The 23,101-nt window shown below is 35.4% G+C and overlaps 1 protein-coding gene across 1 annotated transcript in view; it reads left to right on the top strand.

Moving 5' to 3' along the window:
- Positions 1 to 23,101, top strand: part of LOC121420241 (rho GTPase-activating protein 18-like) — a 122,304-nt gene that overhangs the window by 7,612 nt on the left and 91,591 nt on the right. The window contains exons 2-3 of the mRNA XM_041614815.1: positions 15,476 to 15,686; positions 16,636 to 16,818. Coding sequence (XP_041470749.1) covers positions 16,641 to 16,818 — 178 coding nt within the window. The 5' untranslated portion in view covers positions 15,476 to 15,686; positions 16,636 to 16,640. The remainder of the gene's footprint in view (positions 1 to 15,475; positions 15,687 to 16,635; positions 16,819 to 23,101) is intronic.

The raw sequence follows: 23,101 nt of genomic DNA, 5'->3' as shown, positions 1-23,101 counted from the left end.
TTACTCTAAGCGATATCGAAATCAATTGCATAATTTCAAAATATGACTTGAAAATGCCTTTAAATGACAAACATCTCTGATCTTTGATGAAATACTAGTAAATAAAAGACTGAAACATCGAGTTTTGTGCACCAATTCTTCGCAGTTGTGAAGACAATTCGCGTGTCCACTGTTGAGACGTTACGGTGCTAATGAAGGAACAAATTTTCAAATAAAAGAAAAGGAAATTTTCTCGGCTTTACAAACGATGTGACTGTTTGAACGCAAATTAATGACACGGTAACATTACGGGGAGTCTCGGGCAGAATTGATAATCATAAAATTGAAATAGATAAACTTGAATGAAAGAACTAAAACTTAGTAATGAAATATAATGTATAGAATAAACAAATAAATTTGATTGAAAATTGGAACAATATCAAAATAACGTAGTTACATCTAATCAATTTATTTTTAATGTCTGATGTATATGTACTTTTCAACCTTTGAAAAAGCGCTTGATAAGAATTATTTTTTTTATTATTATTAGGTTGTGAACGTTTTGATTGATTGTTGTTGTGTTATATTTTAGACATATTCTGTGAGGAGATTATGGAAAAGAAAATAATAAAAGGAAAAAATGTCTCGCGTGATGTGTCTTTTTTTTAAATAACGATTTCATGATGAAATCCTTGAATGAAATTATGGAGAAGAAAATAATAATAGGTACAAATTCTCGCGTGATGTGTCTTTTTAAAAAAAATAATTTTGAGTCTTGTATCGTTTATGCATCCTTTGACAGAATTTCTGCCCTCAATGAACCATCTTTTTTTATTGCGTAATGCATTATTCATGCTACAATGAGTTGTCAATATCAATTCAGCATTTATTTCAAATTCATTAAAAGTACTGGGTGATAAAATAATCATCTGACAAAATTTTAATAAATTAAAACAAAAGTGATATTATTTGTTGGCACATAATTATTTATACAAATTGAAAGATAATTGATAGAAAATCGGGGATGCAATAAAAAGGCAGAAAGCTTGTTAAAATGATTTCACATCATTCTTGTCATTACGACCATTAATCTGATCTTCATTGTGCGACATTGTTACCTTCATTGTAATTATCATCATCACCATCAATCATCATCATCTCATCGAACTTCCGAAAGGTTTATAAAGGGTTTTTTTTTGGGGGGGGGTATTCTAACGTTTAAAAAAGGTGTTTAAACCGTCTAAAACTTACCACATTTTGACGCCCATAAAATGTTTTCACTAAACGTCAAAAAAGCCAACTTGAATAGTTTTTAGAACATCAAAATATATCAATTTTGTTAGTTGGGAAGTCATTAGTTTGAACCCCTTCTCATATCCGGATCTGCCGTATGGGACATTCAGCAACAAATGAAACCGTATAAAATATCTTTTTAGGTAGCGAACCATTAAAATGTGATTATTCAATACATTTGTTTCCAAATCCAAAATAAAAAAAATAAAATGCATTTGATTACAGCAACATTATAATTTTATTGTCAAAAGAGAAGAAAATGGAATTCTGTCACAATTCGAATTACAACATTGGCCACACAAAAAACACCTTTTTTCGATTTGCAGAATTTTAATATCGGGTATATTGGGGAGGAAACTTATGAATATTTTTAAAAGGAAATATAGGCCCTAAATTCTAATGAATGTTCATAAAAAAAATTGAAAAACGAATGATCGTAAAAAGCATTTCTTGAAATTGACATAATTTGGGCACCTAAATCCAAACCGCTGCTGATACCATGGGTCCCAGAACGGGGGGAGGGCTGGGATGGCTTTATCCCATCAGAAAAAAAATCAAATTGTGATTTTTTGCATGGTCGACCCCCCCCCCCCCCACTTCCCGTTTCGCAGCCCTCGATGTCAAAAAAGTTAGCCGCCACTTTCCAAAAATCCTGGATTTGTTATTATGAGACATTGTGGAATATTAAGAAGAATAAATAACGTCATAAAAGGACACTTGTCTCATCGTGCATCGCTTGCTACTACTGCATGCCTAAATTATTATTTTTCTTTTTTTTCAACTCTTGAATACTAGTTTATTGCGAGGTAAAAAGAAAATGAAAATAAAGACAATTTCAAGCATTTTTAACATTATATATGCGATATAGTTTTGTCAATGTCGTAACGTCTAATTTTTAGTTTTTGTATCTTTTGATACTTTTTTAATCTAAAACAGAACATCAAATTTGCTTGTAAGAGCACTATTTCATGAATTCATGTGAATAAAACAACCACCTAAACCTAAAGAATCACCACCAACAAATTATGGTGTAAAAAGTCGTGCGACGTTACGGAAGACATTGTCTTTTGAAATCATAACGTCTAAAGTTAAGAGAGCAGCCATAAACATTATGTACAGTGATCACTTTATAAACGTAAAGCCTGATTGTGATTTAAACTTTTTTTCTGAGAACGATTAGAAGATTTTGATATGTTTTTTAAATATATATAAAACTAAATACGGTAAAATATATCATTGTTACGAGGACGATATTGCAGACATTTAATTCTACATTGTCCTCATGAAAATCATAACGTCGAGTTCGTTCTAATGCCTTTTACATCATTTTTATACATGAAAAATTGATAAAACATTTTTAAGTATCTCGGAAGGTATGGGCAGTCGTAAGATTTATTATTGAAATACAACTTTATATCCATAAAAGAGTAGATAATGTACGATGTGCCGTTTTTACAATTTGGACGTTATTGGATAAAATATTGGACATGTCTTTGTGATTCAGAATAACGTCCTAGCGAAGGTGAAGCATGGCAAAAAAGGTAAGAAAATTTCTTGCTTTATTTTGCAGCATTATGAAGGATAAGAATTTGATAATCTTGCCAACTAGATATGATTGTAGATCAGAATTCAATAAAAGTACCGATTATGCATGTAAGTAAACTGTTTTAGATTGAGACGCGACGGTGGACACCCTCAAATCATGTCCACATTAAATGAGTAACGTCGTCATAATATCTGAAAAATTTTCCGGATTATCTCCTTACCTATATATAATTTCTTTTATTTGTGTGTTCAGAATGTAACTCCCAACAAGACTACATCTCTTGATTACTACATTCCCGGTCATTTGTAGAATTACGTAGATTTAACCTTAATATTTGTAATAATCATCAATATTTAGGTCGTCGTATTTTGAAAACATATATTCAAGTAAATGCAATTTATATTCTAATAAAGAAAGAAAATCATTGGATATCTTTACAAATACGTTTAGAAATGATGGTAGGACGGAAAAATATCACTAATCAATAACCACACCGCGACAAAATACGATAAATCAACACCAAAACACAACAATCACCCAAGACAAAGCACAAAAGTTTAGACGTTACGGCAAACAGATTGAGAGGACGGACATGCTTTTTTTCACCTTGGGACTACGTGGCTGGAAACACATATGGAAAACTTTGTATATGTATGAAGAGAGTTGACCGGCGCACGTGCTCAAGAACTTTTGAGATGAATCTCATATCGTGTGTTTGGTAAAAACTTGAAAGTTGGGACGTTACGAAGTGGACGGACAAAAATATCAGATTTTTTAAAGTACATTTTCATATCTCTCGTGCATGGAATATCTGATCATACCATATGGGATTGAAAGAGTCCACATGAGTGTATAATATGATAAGGTTAAGAATGACAAGATCATTTAAAGGCTCGATATGATAAGAGATTAATGAATCTAATATCAGGGGACGGACACTGTAACGTCTCAATACTAGTTTTTCAAACGGCAATATTTCTGAAACGTAAAACATGTCAACAATTTATTTGGAATTATCAACAAACATACACATCGGACTTCTTTATGGTAATCCAACTCCATCACATTTGTCTTTATTTTTGTTTTATTCTAGTTTGTTTAAGTATATATTTTGTTTGTCCAAATTTTCAGTACATTTTTTGGAGAAATTCATACTTAAATCGTAAAATTCTCAACAATGAAAAAAAATTGCGTCTTGAAGTTATTACTGCTATCTCTACAGGACTAGTGAATAATAATTCACTCACTACAAATTTCCTAAGTTGATATATATTTTTTGGGGAGGGGCTTGATTTTGACCTTGCCGTTTTCTCTCCTTAACCGGAATGGCCCACATAGGTAACAGTTATTTTATAAGGTAATTAACTTATATAAACTTTCATGTCCTTTGAGTACATAGTGTGTACATGTTGTGTATAGTTCGAACATGCTTTCGACAAGAAAGTAAACAATGTTCTGCGTGGGATTACTGGAATCTATCTTCTTCAGCTGGACCAGTTTCAAAATATTGCCTAGAAAGTCACATGTTTTCTCTTGTTTTCCTGTTAGCTTTTTCTCTTGTCTGTATGTATCTATTCATTTAGTCCCTGCTTCTCAACTGCTGAGTCTTTTTCCAGACACCTTCACTATAGTTATATACTTGCTTCAAAATTTTTGATTCCATTTGAAGTTGAAATATGCCTGTATTCTTGTATCATATACTGTATACTGTACCTTATACATTGCCATGTTATGAAATACAAATCTAGAATGAGAGCATGTGTGGGCACACCGTCATTTTGATCTGTTTGCAACTTCTAGTGGAGTAGCTATAGGAACCATTAGGCTATGAAACACCGTAGCTGCACCCGTGCACCGGGATTACAATTTTACATGCTGATATATTTCAAGCAAGAAATGTAGGTCCATAGCTCTTCTTGGTTGATTTAAGGTTTGAAACTTGAAAGCAGTATCGTGTGAAAGTTTTGATGTACATGTAGGCCTTGGCCATATATCTAAAGGAAATATAGCCCTTAAAACGGTTGATGTTCATAATGTTTGGTCACACTCAATTTCTTGTGTATTTCATCATTTTAGCGGTTCACCGTTCTCCCTCTAAAAGTCACTGTCTTTCACCGATCAAAAAAAAAAAAACTGAAAAAATTTAAGATTTGGCCCTGATGACATAATACACTGTAGATTTTTTTTTCCTGAAATAGACCTTTGAATTATGACAGGTCTATAGTCTATCTCCACAGAAACATTTTTCATGCAATTGTAAATATGTATTATAATCGTAATAATTCATTTTTTCTCTAATGCTGGCAGGACAGGCTTGGCAAAACAACAGTGCTTTTTGTATTGTGTGTATGGATTGATTTTCAATCATTCATATGAAGCGAGCCTTTTCCATATTTTCCTAAATACCAAAAAGAAAATCCACTATTTTTTAATGCAATGGCATGTTAGGAGTTGATACCTCCATGGTCTACAACACCAGAACTGGAAAGTGTAAATGGTAAATGTGCATCATCCTGTCTTACGGTGAATCGTTGGCTAAACTTTAAACTGTAATTGTGCAATAATCTGTTTGTGGTTCTGACACCTCACACTGTCAGACAATGTGGTTTCCTTCCTCATAGGAAGTACATGGATTTGTAGGCCTATACATATCTCTTTTAATTGCCATGGTGGTAAAGGAACTACCTGTATCGTGTATGCTTTACCATTCATCGTCGGTTGGTACGTATATTTTACATGTATTGCAAAGTATGGGTACTAAGAAACCAAAGAAATGAAACTATGAGTCGAGTCTGGCTTGATTCTGTTTAAATTTTGATGTTTAGAATATAGATCATATTCAGGAACTTAGTTTGTACAAGAATATAGGTAATGGACTATGCAATATTGCTAAAATATTTGAAATACAGGTTATTAAACTAAAATAACTATGAAGGCATCAAATTAAATTATAACTAATATCGCTAAAGTTATTTTTTCTTTGTTGGAGCAGCCTGCAACGCGTCAAGAACTCTCAACAGTATGGAGCTTCTCTATGGGATAAGGATTTTTAATTTTTTTTTGTTATAATCGTGACCTCTTTTATAGTTTTATGAAGCTCAATTGAAACCCATCTGACTTAAATTGGTACTCAAGGCTAAAGTAAAATTCATTGAGCAAAATGCTGAATATGTCATCAAAATCTGACAATCAATGGATTTTCAAATTTGGCAACATTTTGTGAGAACAAATGCAGTGCACCATCATGAATATTCAATAGGTTGGCTGATTACGTGATGTCCGTACTTTCCCTTTCCTCACGTCATTTTATTTGAATCATGTTTTAGTGCTCTACCACTTTTAATGTAAATTTTGTAATGTTGTTATTCCTTGTCCAATTTTGATGATATTTTCAGTGTTTTGCTTTGTCTGACTTCACTATGTCTTTTCAAATCATATTATATTCAGCCAGGAAAACTTACCCCTTTAAACTGAGGTTTGTGGTAATGATAACATATACCAGCCTTTGGAAAATGTTAATTTTCTAATTTGATTTTGTTGTAAATCCGAGACAAAATTACTCAAATTTCATAAGCTATCTTTTTATTGTATCTTCTGTGCTCTATATTTGATTTAGCACTGGTCATGTACTGAGTAAAAACAAAACTTCCTAGTGAAAAAAATCCCAGTTCTCTTTCTATCTTGTCACCTTGAATTGATCCCCGTTTCCCTTTCGATAGGAAATCAAGCTCATCCTATTCTTCCATGTACATTGTAGAATGGGAATGAAAATGAAAAATAACATTCCCAATTCCCATACTGACTTGGCAAGCTGGGTAAATTCAAGCCTGTAGAAAGCTTTGGTCAATGTTCAGTAATGCGAATATTATTACTTGATTGTCCTGTAAAATTCCAATATTACAAAAGTGAAAATACATGTAGCTGGATTTTGACTGCCATTTTAATCACATTTGTGGGGAATAATTTTACTTCTCAAATTTTAGTTCAGCATTCCCAGTTTTAAGAGACATGCTTTCAACTATGTCAGTATGGTCTATGGAAAAGTTCCCATGTAGCAGTAGCAGTCATAAAAAAGTTGAGCATCAAAAAGATGAGCATAAATTCAATTGCAATACGATTCCATGAAAATCATTCCCTGAATTTGGCATTTTTTTCAGCCCTTAGAAATTCAACTTTGCATCCTCTCTTGGTAATTTTTTAATGTTTATAATTTAAAAAGGAATACATCCTGTAGTTTTCTGCCAATTCCTTGTTTAAGAAGGGAATTAATATACAGATTGATTGGGCACCAAAACAAAATGAATTATGATGTAGTATCAGTAAATTTATTCTATATCATTTGCATCCTTTAGGGCACACACATTATTATAATCAAGCAATGAATTTGAACAATTACATGTACATGTAATGGGGGGAGGGGGTACCCAAAGTTTAAAGATACGCTTTAAACCTGAGAGTATTTGAGGGAATTTTTATAGATCTCGAAAGATATTTATACTACTTATGTATTTAAAACGGCTTACTACAACAAGGGTATCTATAGCGGCTGGAAAGCCGAATTGTGTATCCCTTTACAAAATTTTGCATAAAAATACATTCAACATCAAATAAAAATGCTCAATATACACCAATTGTACATCATAAGAAACAACAAAATGCACACATGTAGAAATTGTGTTTATCATATCATTGGGGACACATATTAAATTACATACATCCCCATTATGATAAAGCACAAATTGAAATACATGCAGCTGAATAACATAAAAGCAATGAGTTTTTTTTTCCAATATTTCAGAACTGACTTTCATGTTGCATCTTTAAAACATAATAGGAAATCAATTATTTTTCTATTCTGAGTTATACAATAACTTAAATGGTTTAGATAAATAAGCTCAAGTGAAGAAATATCTCTGTAGCGAAAACAAAGCAAAGCAATGAATCAACAAGCAATGAACATGATTTTTATTAAGTGAGTTTGTATATGTACATACATGTACCACAGTTGTGTACAGGGTGGGTGGTAGTCGGTAATGCATGGAAAAGGTGTAAATTTGCACTTTTTGGTTGTTTGCTTGTGGTAAACCAAAAGTGTTATTTTCATATTTTACACATTTGATTTTGATTCAAATTCCCACACCGTGGAAATGCATGCAAAAATGTAAATTTTTGCACATTTTAGCTGTTTGCATGTTCTTTTAGAACTTTTTGAAAATTGGTGATATTTAATAATTGACTGTTACTATGGAAATATTAAATCAACTCATTAGAAACATAATAATCAAGGTTAAAATTTATGCATTGGCTCTGCTTTTGTCTTGTCTGGGGCAAAAATCTTTGTTTGAATGTCAAGAAAATATCGACTGATGAACTGACCTGAAAAACTGATTTTATACTGCACATGCATGATGCGAATTGCTAAATTACTTTCATCATAAAGACATCCTCCCGAATTTCTAGTTCTGGTTTCTGTTTCCTTTTGTGTGAACTGGCATATAGTCACAATATTCGTGTTAAACCAAGCATTCTATGCTTTTTATGTACAGGCCAGTGGTTTGGAACTAATCACTTCAACTAGTGTAATTATTGTCAATTTGATTTATGGATTATGCAATATGAATTGTTGAATTGGGAAACTGAAGATGGAAAAAAAAATGTCATGCATATTGTATATTTTTTTTAGTGTAGAAGAGTTGATGACACAGTTTAGATGTAGCCTAAAAGTGTGACTAAAATTTGCTCCTAAAGGGGAAGTTTACCCAAACAAAAGTATGGTAAACATACTAGAAAAAAATAACTAAAAATATTGGTAAAGGTTCAAGGACACTTCATCAAAGATTAAGAAAGTTATTCGAATTTGAAGTTTTTGATTTGTGACGTCATACCAGCAGCTTCCTCATGTATTGTGTAATAAAAAATCAATGAAATGAAGATAAAAAATGAAAATGGTTTTATTTCAATATATATAGTATATCAACTGACTAATCACTTCACACCCGCTCTTGAAAGAAAAAATAGTCTACATGAACCATTAAAACATGTAAATTGATGCATTTTATATTTCAAACATAAGGGGCAGTTGCTTGTATATGATTACAAATAACATTCAACAATAAAATTCTAATAACTCTCTGAATCTAGTTTTTGTAATGGATTTTCCTAAAACCTTCTATATTTTTTTTTCTGGTGTTTCCACGCCAAACTTTTCATGTGGGTGAACTTCCCCTTTGAGGGGGCAACGGAAGAAGGCATCTAAGAAGCAAGTGGTGGAGAGTTGGAGGGTTGAGTAGAGGGAGAGAGGGTGCCCCGGGAGGAGTAAGGTGGTGAGTGCGAGGTGAATCTACATGTAGCCTCCCCGGCCGTTGGAGACTAAACCAGATAACTACTTCTACTGTAGCATTTTACCATGGAGTGCAGCGTGTTATCCAAAAGAAAACTTTCACCAACAAATGGAATGATTGAGATTGTGAAAACCAAATTGCATGTTACATATAAACAGTGGTGCTCGAAAGTTAGTGAATCCTACCAGAAAATGCACTCATTAGGTGGTTTCAAACCGCCTCGATCATAAGAATCCCCGTTGAATTACGAGATTTTTTTAGGCTAAAAAATACCCATTAATTATTCCTGCATTCACACCGCCCCGAAATGTATACATTTCGGGATAAGTTCCTGAAGTTACGAGCATGCGCAGAATGGTCTGATAAGCAGGCAAGGCGCGAGATTCAAAATCACTAGCCCAGCAGCCACCCACGACGCCCGCGCCCAACGACACACTGGGCTGAAAGTTCCCGTAAATTGCTTTCACATCGCCAAAATACCTACGACCTTGGAAAAATCCCTGGAAAGTTCTCGTAATTTCGCCAAGTACCTACTAATAGCGGATATTTTCTTTCAGGGAAATTACGCATAGTTTGCTTTCACATTACCAAAATACCTGGTATTTTCTGATCGGGGTAAATCTCCCTATCAGAGAATAAATGTACCTGGAACTGACAAACTTCGAGGCGGTCTGAAACCACCTATTAAGCTGAAGGAGTAGACAACAATATTGTTCGACGAGCCCAGAGAAACAAACTTTATTGGATGTAAATTACCTGAATTTTCAATCAAATGTTTATAAGAAATGGTATACATGTAACATGAACACTTGTAGTACATGTATGTTCATTTTCTGATGGGGTATCCTAACTTTTTAGCACCATTGTACATGTAAAGCATACCTACTACAAGTGATACAAGTGAACATTTGTTTCCTACTTTTGGGATTTCCCGAATAACAGATTGAAAAGTCCTGCTAACTTTTTAGTAATTCTGCTTTGTTTAAACAACTTCATTATGGATTGAGATTTTTTTTTCCTTTTTCATAAATGTCCTTCATTTTCCACTTGAGAAAGAATAGCGTTGGCAGGAGTATTGACTGTATGTTGTAATGAGGAGAGAGCGGGAGAAAGAAGTAGAGAGAGTGGTAAAAAGAGAGAACTTACAGACCGCAGGTACAGCAAGTGTTGACATTGAAGAGTCATGGATTTGCATTATGTAGAAAGGAAAAAAATCTCTTACATTATGTTTTTATTGACATTAGGCCTACTTTGTCAATTATTGTATTCTTTGTCTGAAAAGGGCGTGAAACTATTGTTTGCCTGAGAGCAGAATGTAATGCTCTGACAATAGAGATTTTTACCACCACACTTTTGCAATGGAAGTGGTGGTAATGAAGCAAAGACACAAATCAAGTGTTATTTTCTTACTGTGATTTTTAATAATAATGATAATAAAGCTGGATTTATAAAGCGCTTTTTGCCTGAGGATACAAAGCGCTGCTATTATTATTAGAACAATGATGTGATTGGCATTTTGTGAGCAATCATAAAAATTTGTGTTTAATCACAAAACTACTCAGATTAAATAGAATTTTCTCATTAGGTGGTTTCAGACCGCCTCGAAGTTCGCCAGTTCCAGGTATTCTCTGATCGGGAAATTTACCCCGATCAGAAAATACCAGGTATTTTGGTAATGTGAAAGCAAACTACTCGTAATTTCCCCGAAAGAAAATACCCGCTAAATAGTAGGTACTTGGCGAAATTACGAGAACTTTCGTGGGGATTTTTCCAAGGTCGCAGGTATTTTGGCGATGTGAAAGCAAATTACGGGAACTTTTAGCCCAGCGTGTCGTTGGGCGCAGCGGCGTGGGTGGCTGCTGGGCTAGTGATTTTGAATCTCGCGCCTTGCCTGCTTATCAGACCATACTGCGCATGCTCGTAACTTCGGGAACTTATCCCGAAGGATGTGTTTTGGGGCAGTATGAATGCAGGAATAATTAACGGGTATTTTTTAGCCTTAAAAAGTTCTCGTAATTTAACGGGGATTCTTGTGAATCACAATACCACAGAATCAGGGTTTAGACAACCTTCATTCTAACGCTGTTACTCTTCGGATTCGGGCAGATCCAGCGCGCATCACAGTGCGCAGTTTGACACCCGATAATAGGTTAACTTTATCGCGCGTGTTTTGGCTCTCGAAAAATCAGTCTTGCTTCCAGAATTCAGTCTATTATACCTCATTTTGTGTACTTCTATTCACCTTGTCGGTTTATCGTAAATGGTGTTCAGAAGTGAATTTCTGCACAGATTCAATTTAATATTGACACTTTTAACAACAACTGAGATCATTGTCCAGTTAGTTCATTTACTAGAACTTTAAGTTGAAGCTATGACAAAAAAAAGAAAGAAAAGCAGTGGACGATGCGATGACCAACACAGAACTTGAAGTTATATGCACGTGACAAGAAATTCATGCATAGCACATGTAATAGGGGCATGCCTTGAGCTTGGCAAGGGTCAAACCGCGAGAAGCCCGACACAGTGACGTCATAGAGTCATGATTCAAATCACAATTGCGTTTATACGACATTTTTCGTTTGAATAAATGCAATTGTGATCCTGCAGAATCATGATTTGAATCATGATTAAAATCATGATTCTAGGGTAAAAAAATAGCGCATAATGCACCCAAAGACAGAAATTCGAAGAAACAAACTTCCAAGATAATCCAGCTAAGCTTTAGAACTGAGCAGTGTGGTAGGTACTGTTACTCATCAGGCAGGGCAGCACTTCATTCATATTTTTTTTCACACCAGCAAAAATAACTGATATTTTAATAACAGGGTAGACCAGGGTAAATTTTCTGACCAGAGAGTAGGGGAAGGCGGGCTAAGTTGAGCATAGGGGCAAGTTGAGCCACCAGCCCCAGGCCAATAATGAATGCGTCAGACGTTGTGGTGGTGTCATGTATTGATGATCCATAGCATAACCCCTAACCCGACCACATTGTTTTCCACTTTGAAACAAAAAGTAGTTTTTTAGAGGGTAAAGTATGAATTTCAGCCAAAAAAGTAAAAAAGAGTGTGAAATAGATAAGTTCTTTATACACACACATGTCTTTAAATATAATAAAGACATGATAACAACATTGTTAGTCCAGGTATGGATCTTCATTCTTGTTATAGTCTTTTATATGATGGATGCATAATAAATGTGTGGATACAAAATTATCGCACTAAGTTCGGACTGGGGTAAGTTGAGCCAAACAGCATGGGGCAAGTTGAGCCATGGTAATTCTTATGGTAATGTATCTTAAAAAACAAACCATAAAAATCGATTGAAATGCAGGCTGAAAGGAGCAAATTTACATGACTGCTCTTTCCCTTTTAAAGGACGTTAGTATTAATAGAGATTTAGCAATTGAAAAGACTTTAAACAAAAAATTGACTTGCTGGTTCTCCCCCCATACATTTTGTACGTAGTTTTTGTGGCTCAACTTACCCCAGACGGTGGCACAACTTACCCCATATATGGGGCAAGTTGAGCCATTTGACATCGGTTTTTCAAAGGTCACAATGACTTTCAGTGTGGGGGTAAAAAGTTATATGTAGGTGAAAAACATTTCCCAAGAATCAAATTTAAAGGCAAGGTACTTATTTCTACAATAGTACTAGTCATATCAATTTTAACATGCAAAATGCAAAAAGTGTCACAACTAACCCCTCCTTCCCCTACATATACCTACTATAGTATTTTTTAACTTATAGTTGGTCTGGAAGCAGCTACTTCTGATATTACCTGTAAGGTCATATTTTGGTGAGTACTAGTATTGAGAATAATACATTCATTGTATTCCTCAGTTTACTTGAGGACAGAATATGGCTTTTGGTCTGAGCAGGATATCCATAAACTAGCTTCCCTGGGTCATAAAGTGTACCCTGATCAACTTTTGATCTCCAGGAAATTGAACTTGGTTTATCACTTGGAAGGAACTATGTTCTAGGGTTGTTACCGTTGAGAAAATTCTCTGTCGATATCATGCTAAAAATATCTTATCGATATCGATAACTATTGACAAAAGAACATAATCAATACGTGTTATTTATGCATTATAGCGATGTCACATACGTTGGTCAAAATTTGTTTTTGCCACTGTACCAAGAACGCTGTAAAATCTGCGTTCATCGGATGTAAATGACTATATATCATCTATTAACAAACATATTTAGCATAAATACATCCTCCCCTTTCACGTTATTAGCATTATTTTAGGGTTGAATGAAGTTATATCGATAATTTTGGGGTTTTTGGACATCTTTCTGAGCAGTCAACGTCTTTCGCCTATCCGACATTTTGATATCGTGCTGTACATCTTCGAACGTAGAGGCCAGCAACACATGGCTGTGTGCTAGCTGCCTTCTAAATTTATAGTTGGTACTTTGCAAAATTCAGCTTGCGCTTGTGATGTTTTTGAATTGATTGAATGGAGTCGAGTGCAGTCACTATGTTTGGACTGGCAGGAGATCGTAATTTGTGGCTTGTATTTTGTATCCGTATTTGTTGAGATTTTGGAGTAATTTCTGTTGCTGTTCTGTGCAGTTTGAGGAAAAATATGTATCCGTGATTTTCCGTTTGAAAAGCGATTTTCAAAGGGCTCTTTCTGTGAATTATGTGATATCGTGGAAAATCACTGTGTTCCTCAACTTTGGTTGAAACATGTACGTAATAGCGGGTTTCATCAATGAAAGGTTATCAATATTGCTAAGTGGCAAAAAAAACCAGGCAATTATCGACAGGACTAGCGATAAAGTCATCGATACCCGGGGGGGCCACTTCCATTCACGAGTGGATACCATGCGTGACCATGGGGTCTCGGAAAGCACCCTAAACACGTAATTTCCATATTCTGAAAATGCACCCCTTAACAAGTATTGGTGTGTGAAACCCTACCCTTAACAAGTATTGGAAACAAAACGATACTCTTGGCAAATATTCCCTGAAATGAACCCCTGAACAAGTAGAGGAATGTTTTATTGTTACGGGTCGGCTTTACCTTATTTGGTTTAGTATGACCCCACCTTCTACACCTCGCGCAAATCGGACTCTAAACACGAAGTGTTGGGGCAAAAAGGACATCCTTTATAAAACATTTTAATTTTGTTTATCATCCCTGCAAATTTGACCCTAAACACGTAATTTTCCTAGCGAAATAGAACACGTAATTTTCCTAGCGAAATAGATACCATTTTTCATTATTTTTGTGTTTTTGACACCCTTTTCACGTTACGTACGTAACGTGCCCTATCGTGAAAAGACATCATTTTTACATGTTTTTGGTCACGCATGGTATCCACTCATCAATGTAAGTGGCCCCCCCGGGTTTCGATAACAGCCCTACTATGTATATAAAGCAATCCATTGGTAACCAACTACATGTACCAACTACTCATGCCAGCATGATATAGGCCTAACAGATCCCCTTGCCTGTGATACAGGCAAAGACCGGCACAAAGGGTGGTGGAGAGGGCACAATATCATCTTAGTACATTTTTATTGCATTTTGATATTACAAAATAATTGGGTCTGTACCTTATCAGCTTTTTTTTGTTTGTGACTTTGTGACTTTTGGGGTGATTCCCTTTATACCACTCGCCCTAAAATTCCCAGCTGAAAATACAGCAGCATTTGGTAATCCCGAGTGTCTGATGATTTTAGCAGGTACACCGCAAGGCCCTCCTGTCATTGATGTAACTCATAGAAAACATGTTGTCTACTGATAAGGACCCTGTGTTTAAAAACATCTAGGTCTATATGTATATGTACAAAGGATCTCTGTTAAGTTGATAACGCATTATCTTTTGTTTGATGTCTTTTAATAGGCCTGTCATGTTCATGTATGTAAAGGCTTGATCAGTATTAGTATACATGTAGAGCCACCTTTGTGCATACATGTATTATCAAGAACCAATTTCCTGTTTCTGCCAAGAGAGGCTATTTATTATTTTCAAGTGAATAAATCATGTGGTATTGTTCATGATTCACATTGGTTTATAATTAACATGGTGCAGTGGTCTTATATCTTGCAATCAGAAGGTCGTAGGTTCAAATCTTACTCAAGGCATATTTCTATTCAACAAGAAATTTATCATGTGCTGCACTCAACCCAGTTGAGGTAAATGGGTATTGAACATTTCAGTTTATTCCCTGAATAACACCTTTGCTACAAAAAAAAAGTATAGGAATATTGATTTTTATTTTCAAAGTTTGGTGGTCATATCCCATTTTTACCATTGTCTTTTAAAATTTGTTTTCAATTTCACTCTCTCCCATCCAGGTTACATTGTATCCTGCTCTCTTATCAATAATCATCAGGACCACAATTTGGAGAATTTCAGTTATGATGCAATGGAATTACATGGTTACTGACTGTCACTGACCATGAAAGCTCTAGTGTATCGTCTACATTTATGTCACATCACATCGGGCACGCCAGTCCCTGGGGTTGTCACATCAAGATAAAAGTCGACCACTCACATTATAGTACTGTAAGTAGAATTGAAGATGATATTGAGGGTTGGTGATTGGTGGAGGTCATTGATTTTGTTTTTAAATGGGCAAAAACTGAAGAGAATAGTGTTACAACCCAACTGATGCCATTTTTGGAAACCTAAGTCCCAATTCAGCTAATATTTTCCCTGAAGTGAAGTCGTGGAGCCACGTTTGACCCTTGTTATAAAGTTATTCGGTAAGATGGATTTTAAAGGGATTTGTCCAAAGTTGATTTGGGATATACTCTACTATACAATACCATGATGCAGTGTACATGTACATGTTGATCAATGCCTGGTCACATCAATTATTAAAATGAACAGTACAAAATGATTGCACCACCCAAGAAAGTTTTCATGATATTGGATAACCTTTCTTTGTTTCCATAGAAACATTGTGTTCATTTCCTACAGGGAAAATTATGACATTGTTGTATTTCCATAGATGAGCAAGAGGGTGATTAAATCAGTCACAGCTCTAATACCTCAGTCACATTTGCTCTACGGCGGCCTTACGGCGAGTTGAAAACGGTTCCATGACATTCGCTCTGGCGACAACTCCTCCGATAGGAAATCTGCACGTTAAGCCAAACATAAAATCTAATCTCCAAAACTAAACAAACCCTACTAGCTATCTTTACATCATTCTGAACCAAAAACTCTATTACAATCTTAACTCTAACCCTATGCCCCCTTAAATATTGAGACCGGAGCAAATGTTGTGTCACCTTTGAAAAATGTGACTGATGTATTAGTAAGAGAGGGGGAGGGGTCAGGTAATTGTGTTTGGCATAATGTGGTCTGAAAAATTTCTGTGACTTACATGATTATTTTACTTATATGGAAATTCAACCGATCCAGGCTTGATTGCACATTTTTATAGTCAGTCATGTCGTTCGATCATAATTAAGAACTTACCGCAATTGATTTCATCTGATCTTGACAGAATCCATGATGGACTCTCCTGAGCAAAGTGAGCCTGGGAGCGGGGAGCTAAGCACATACTTCTCAGAGTTGGAAGAAATCAAACGATCCTCGACCATCATCACTACAGATGTCACCAATGGTGACTCCTCCAGTTTGGAACGATCATTTGAACGACTAGAGAGTCGGGTGTCGTGTACCTCAGGTAGGTTTATTTTTCCACTATTTTTTTAAATCATGGTTTCTCTAAATCCATTGTCAAGGGGTATTGAGAGTCATGCTCTATAAGCTCATCTCCACCAGCCTGTGTAAAAAAAACCCCTCAGATTTTCATCTCAAAATCATATGAAATTTACTCCGTGTTTGTGAAATATTTGGAAAGCCATCTCATCTGGAATGTCTAGTTTTTCATCATGACGAGTAAACTTCCAGAGTATGCTTTCTGAAAAAAATAAATGGTACTAGTATAAATACATGTAGAGAAACTGTTTATTATAACACTGATTTAGCTGGTCTACAGGTATATAGTTTCTGGACAATAGAGTCCTGTTGTTCATCTCATCCTCATTTTAGTTATAACATAATGATGCTTTTGACACTTTCGTCAATTGGGAATGGAATTCTCACTTCATTGAATAAGATTATAACACTGAAGTGCTAACTGGGAACTCTTCATCCCTTTTAAAAAGAGAGAGGAATAAGATTATAGTTCATAGACATCAACACTTTCAACATTAGAATTTAAAGGAAAATGAAACCATTGGAACAAGATAGCTTGTGTGAAAACAGAAAAATCAAAGAAACAGATCAACAAAAGTTTGAGAAAAATCGGACAAATAATGAGAAAGTTATGAGCATTTGAATATTGCGATCACTATTGCTATGGAGATAGCAAATTGGCAATGCAACAAAGATGTGTGATGTCACTTGTGAATAACTCTCCCCATTTAAGTATATATTTCACTTGAATTGCCTCTTTTATCACATCTATCCCTAGATCATGTGTTCTTTCTACATGAGGGCATGTAATACATATTTTTTAAGAATACATTATGGATAAAGAGTTTGTATCATCATAAGAAAAAGCAAAAAGAGACATTTTGAGGGTATTTTATAGTCCACCAAAGGAAAAGTTGTTCATCAGTGACATCACACCTCCTTGTCGCATTGCCAATGGGAGGATCTCCATAGCATTAGTGATTGCAATATTCAAATGCTCATAACTTTCTCATTATTTGTCTGATTTTTCTTAAACTTTCTTTATTCTTAATGATTTTTCTGTTTCTACACAAGCCTATTTGTTCAAAGGTTTCATTCCCCTTTAACACTTATTAGGGTATACATGTAGGCATAATTAACATTCTACACTTTATAATGTTGTGAATTGATAACACAAGACGAATGACACTACAGATGGTGATATTCAACATTTTTGTCTCACCTGCGAAGCAAAGTGAGACTATAGGCGCCGCTTTTCCGACGGCGGCGGCGGCGGCGTCAACATCAAATCTTAACCTGAGGTTAAGTTTTTGAAATGACGTCATAACTTAGAAAGTATATGGACCTAGTTAATAAAACTTGGCCATAAGGTTAATCAAGTATTACTGAACATCCTATTAGAGTTTCATGTCACATGACCAAGGTCAAAGGTCATTTAGGGTCAATGAACTTAGACCATGTTGGAGGAATCAACATCGAAATCTTAACCTGAGGTTAAGTTTTTGAAATGTCATCATAACTTAGAAAATATATGGACCTAGTTCATGAAAATTGGACATAAGGTTAATCAAGTATCACTGAACATCCTGCATGAGTTTCACATCACATGACCAAGGTCAAAGGTCATTTAGGGTCAATGAACTTTGGCCGAATTGGGGATATCTGTTGAATTCCCATCATAACTTTGAAAGTTTATGGATCTGATTCATGAAACTTGGACATAATAGTAATCAAGCATCACTGAACATTTTGTGGAAGTTTCAGGTCTCATGATTAAGGTCAAAGGTCATTAAGGGTCAATGAACTTTGGCCGAATCGGGGGTATCTGTTGAATTACCATCATAACTTTGAAAGTTTATTGGTCTAGTTCATTAAACTTGGACATTAGAGTAATTAAGTATCACTGAACATCCTGTGCGCGTTTCAGGTCACATGACCAAGGTCAAAGGTCAATGAACTTTGGCCGAATTGGGTGTATCTGTTGAATTACCATCATAACTTTGAAAGTTTATGGATCTCATTCATGAAACTTGTACATAAGAGTAATCAAGTATCACTGAACATCCTGTGCGAGTTTCAGGTCACATGATCAAGGTCAAAGGTCATGTAAGGTCAATGAACTTTGGCCATGTTGGGTTTTTTTGTTGAATAACCATCATATCTCTGTAGGTTTATTGGTCTAGTTCATAAAAAGTGGACATAAGAGTAACCATGTATCACTAAACATCTTGTGCGAGTTAGAGTAGTATTCAAAGTCAGCATTGCTGCTATATTGAACCGCGTGATGCAGGTGAGACGGCCAGAGGCATTCCACTTGTTAATGGTAGGTTTTAAGTTTTAACACCTTTATTAGTGTGTTGATAAATGAGGGTGTCTGATACTTTCATATTCGTTCGTATATATACTTGAATGCTTATACCAGAAGAGACTGAAACTTTTTTTGAGGTAATTCTTTTTTCTGATATTTTTTTGAGTAAGAACAAAAGGGACAGAGTCACCAGGAACAATACTAGCATATCATCAGAATATACTATCATATTACTAGAACAATAACAACAACAGCTACAAAGTGAAAGTGAAATAAGAACATACTTGTACAAATAAACATATTTTTCAAGTGGAAATGTGTGATTTGATCTGATTTTTTTTTCATACAAAATAGGAGACACTGTTGCACAAATTTTCACATTTTTTGTGTCTGTCTTAAATTATTTAATGTTCATCATCTTGAAGGCCTACACTTGTCCCAAGTTTGACTTAGAAAAATACCTACATTGATATTTCAACATATTTTTCTTGGATTGTGAGAAATAAGCGTGCTTTCCATCCATTCACTGTAATTTTGGTGACATCTATGTTTCCATGACAACCACTATCAATAGTTATTCTCTAAATATTCAGAGTGGTCTTCATCTGGCTGTATTGCAGGTAAACATGATATTTATAGATGCATTCACCGTTATATCACCACAGGAAAGAGTGTTTGATTGTATTCTGTGTCAGTGAAATGGTCACAATAAAAGAATTTTGTGTGGGTTAAACTTGTTCAGGGTTCCCAGCCTATCAGGGAAATTAGGAAAAAGTTATTTAATTTTTTCCAGTCATGGAAAAATCAGGGAATTTGATTTAAAAAATTCCTCAAATCAGGAAAAAAAGCCTCAAAAGAGGGAATAATCAGGAAATTTGATCGATCTAAAAGGCGAAAGCACGGTAGTCAATCAGACTGGTATATTTTGTTTTATATCAAAACAACATCCATGTGAATCTCTGGTTATGTTTTTTTTTGTTTTTTTTACATGTCATTCACTGCAACAACTTAAAAAACATGTGAAACTGGAAATGGGTTCAACTAATTATCAGGGAATTTTTAAACATCATCATGGAAAAATCAGGGAATTTTGTTTTTTTGAAAAGCTTGGAACCTTGTTGTTTGAGATGAGTCTTGTATTTGGTGGTGAGGATGATTGTGATAAAGATGTGTGCTATGCACGCATGATTTGATGTCACATGTATGCAAATCCTCCATAATTCTATTTTCCAAAAGTTTGCAGCTCTGGTAACCATTTTGTACATCCAAAATAAATTCATCAACTGGTATGTATGATAAACTTGTAATTTGAGATATTTGACTGTGTGAAGTGACTTCCGTTCATGCTCGAGGAAAGGAGAGAGAGAATATTGGACTGAAAGCCATTATTTACACGCAATGACTTCTCCTAGCTTAGCTTTCTGATGCTTTAAATGGCAATTTCCATCTCTGTATCTCTTTCATGCAATGTTCTAGCAGTCACTTTTATTTATATCCCCAATCTCATACAACCATGCATAGTGCCATTCTGAGAGAGAATTATTTCTGCTACTCCCAAGTTGCATCTGAGGTTGCCATGGTAACGGTATTAGGGAAAAATAGACATTGTCATTGAATATTCGACATTGCGCATGTCTTGGCCCTCCATCTCGAAGGCCAACTGGGTGTGCCAACTCTAAAAAACAACAACATTGAAATAGAATTTCAAAGAATATGGTGAAGCAAACCACACGTAGGCACAGGTAGATGTAGAGTATGTGTAAAAAAGTAAAAAGGTTACAATTTTTCAAGTTGAGTTCTCGCCCAGGGATTAGAACTTATTTAAAGGATGTATAGATTTATCTTTGGGTGTTACCTACATGTACAACCTGGTCATATGAAGTAAAGTTAACAGCAACAGAATAAACTCACCAAACAACAAGCTGTTTAGAATAAAAAGAGAAGAAAAATCAAACAGCAGTAATGATTTTATCGAAATTACACCTCAAGGATTACATGTAGTTTCACAAGCTGGTCGTATGTTAGTGACAGTGACCTGATTAAAATCATGAGGTCAAAGGTCATAGAGGTTACTATTTGAAAATGTTAGAAGTTACATGATGATGTGTAGCAATATAGCTTTGATTTGGCAATTCTCAGGAATTTGTACTACAGTATATGCAGTCGATAATCCATCTTCCGGGGTAACAATGACACAGTTCTCACTACCATCCTAAAACTAGTTTAATGGAAACTTGGTTAACATGTTATGAGAACGGTAGAAGCGATCTTAGAAGCGATCTTCCAAACCGGTTCAGAAAACCACCTCGTGATGTAGTTTTAAAGATCGCTTTGCCTCTTTAAACTGGTATTATCATAAGTGAGGACACTTCGGGAAGCAATCTTCGCACAGTTTGAGCGCGCTACTCCACATACTGTATATGGACCTCGTACGCTGCGATTTCAAATTTCGATGGGAAGATGTCATGTCACCCCACTGAGAGGGTTCTCATAGTTTCCAGTGAACTAGTTTAAGAAGGTACAATGAGAACGGTGTCTAAAACATCATGTTAGGAGGGTCTGCTTGTACAGGTAGAACAGCTTTAAGCACTGAAATGGATATCTTGAAAAAATATGACATTATGATTTATTACTAGTGGATAGGCGGCCTACTACTGTACTATAATTATCATCTTTACATGCAGTTTTATATCTTCTCTATCTCTTGTATCACATTTTGATGACATGATCATTATCATGCCTACTTGGTGTTTCTCTTATTAATTGAAATACTTAATGTTTATAGAATGGGGGTTCACCTTTGAGTATTTTGGTGATAACATCTTCACACATCAGCCGTCTTGCAATGAGTTACGATTGACGGATCAACTGCAGCTATGGAAAGCCAGAAATGTCAACATTCATAACTGTTTGCCCAAATGTTTTCTAGATTCATTTGTTCTTGACAATGCAATGTGCTCCTCTTTGTATGCATATGTACAAGTGGACATTGCCAAATTTCCTGTAGGAAAAATTGTGACATTGATGGATTTCCATATAGTTGTGGTTGGTCGACTCAATCACAATTCTTTGTGAAACGGGACCCTGATCAGTCAGTATGTACATTGGTCCTGATGTGGCCATATATCAATGAAGGTCTGATCTGATGGCTAAGTCAGAGCAAATAAAGAAAAAAACTTATATACACATTCTACATGTATATAGATCTACATGTAGGTTTATCCATGGAGCTAACAGAGAAGGAGAACCATCTTCCAATTCCTCTGTTAATCCTTTGTTATTGCTTCCTTCGGGCGAAGGAACGATATCTAACATCAATCGGCGAGCCGCCAGGCTAAAGTTAGAGCACGCTTACATAACGCGATAAGCCCCCTCGTAAAATCTGAGGTCAGAGATTTTTTTAAAGACCCTGCGAGGCACCGCCGTAAACAACGTTCTCCCACATAACTTCTCCCGAGCTCAGTTTTTTTTTTCAAAATTGAAACACGACTTGCTGTTCTTCTAACATCCATATCTCTTTGTACGGATTCCTGATGTACGTCTTTTATGTATGGTTAAACTTCTGAGATGATCCCCTTTGGATACATACCAAATACGTTGCAATCTGAATTGACTCAACAAAATTACAAACGGAGGAAGTTGGAGATTGGTCATTTTAAGTATGTCTGTCTTTCTTCCGTAGTTAAATCTTTTCCTAACCGTACCTGGTTTAGAAATTATAATACGGAGAAAAAGCATACTTTGAGCTTAATTTTGATGCAAAGATCATTAGTGAGGTTACAATGGAATTGATAATATAACGACGAATCTGCGGGGCATTTCTCTGGCGATTGTCGCATCAAGGAGTACCCTCCGGTGCCCCACGCACTCCTATTAGTGTAAGTTGAAACATGGAGCTAATAGCTCTATGGTTGAAAGTGAGTGTAATGAATGACGGGAGCCGTGCTCACTCAGCTCTTGT

Source organism: Lytechinus variegatus, chromosome 1 (genome assembly GCF_018143015.1).
Source record: "Lytechinus variegatus isolate NC3 chromosome 1, Lvar_3.0, whole genome shotgun sequence".
NCBI classification, from domain to species: domain Eukaryota; kingdom Metazoa; phylum Echinodermata; class Echinoidea; order Temnopleuroida; family Toxopneustidae; genus Lytechinus; species Lytechinus variegatus.
The sequence above is the reverse complement of the archived record's forward strand: the minus strand, read 5'-3'. Positions and strand labels throughout refer to the sequence as shown.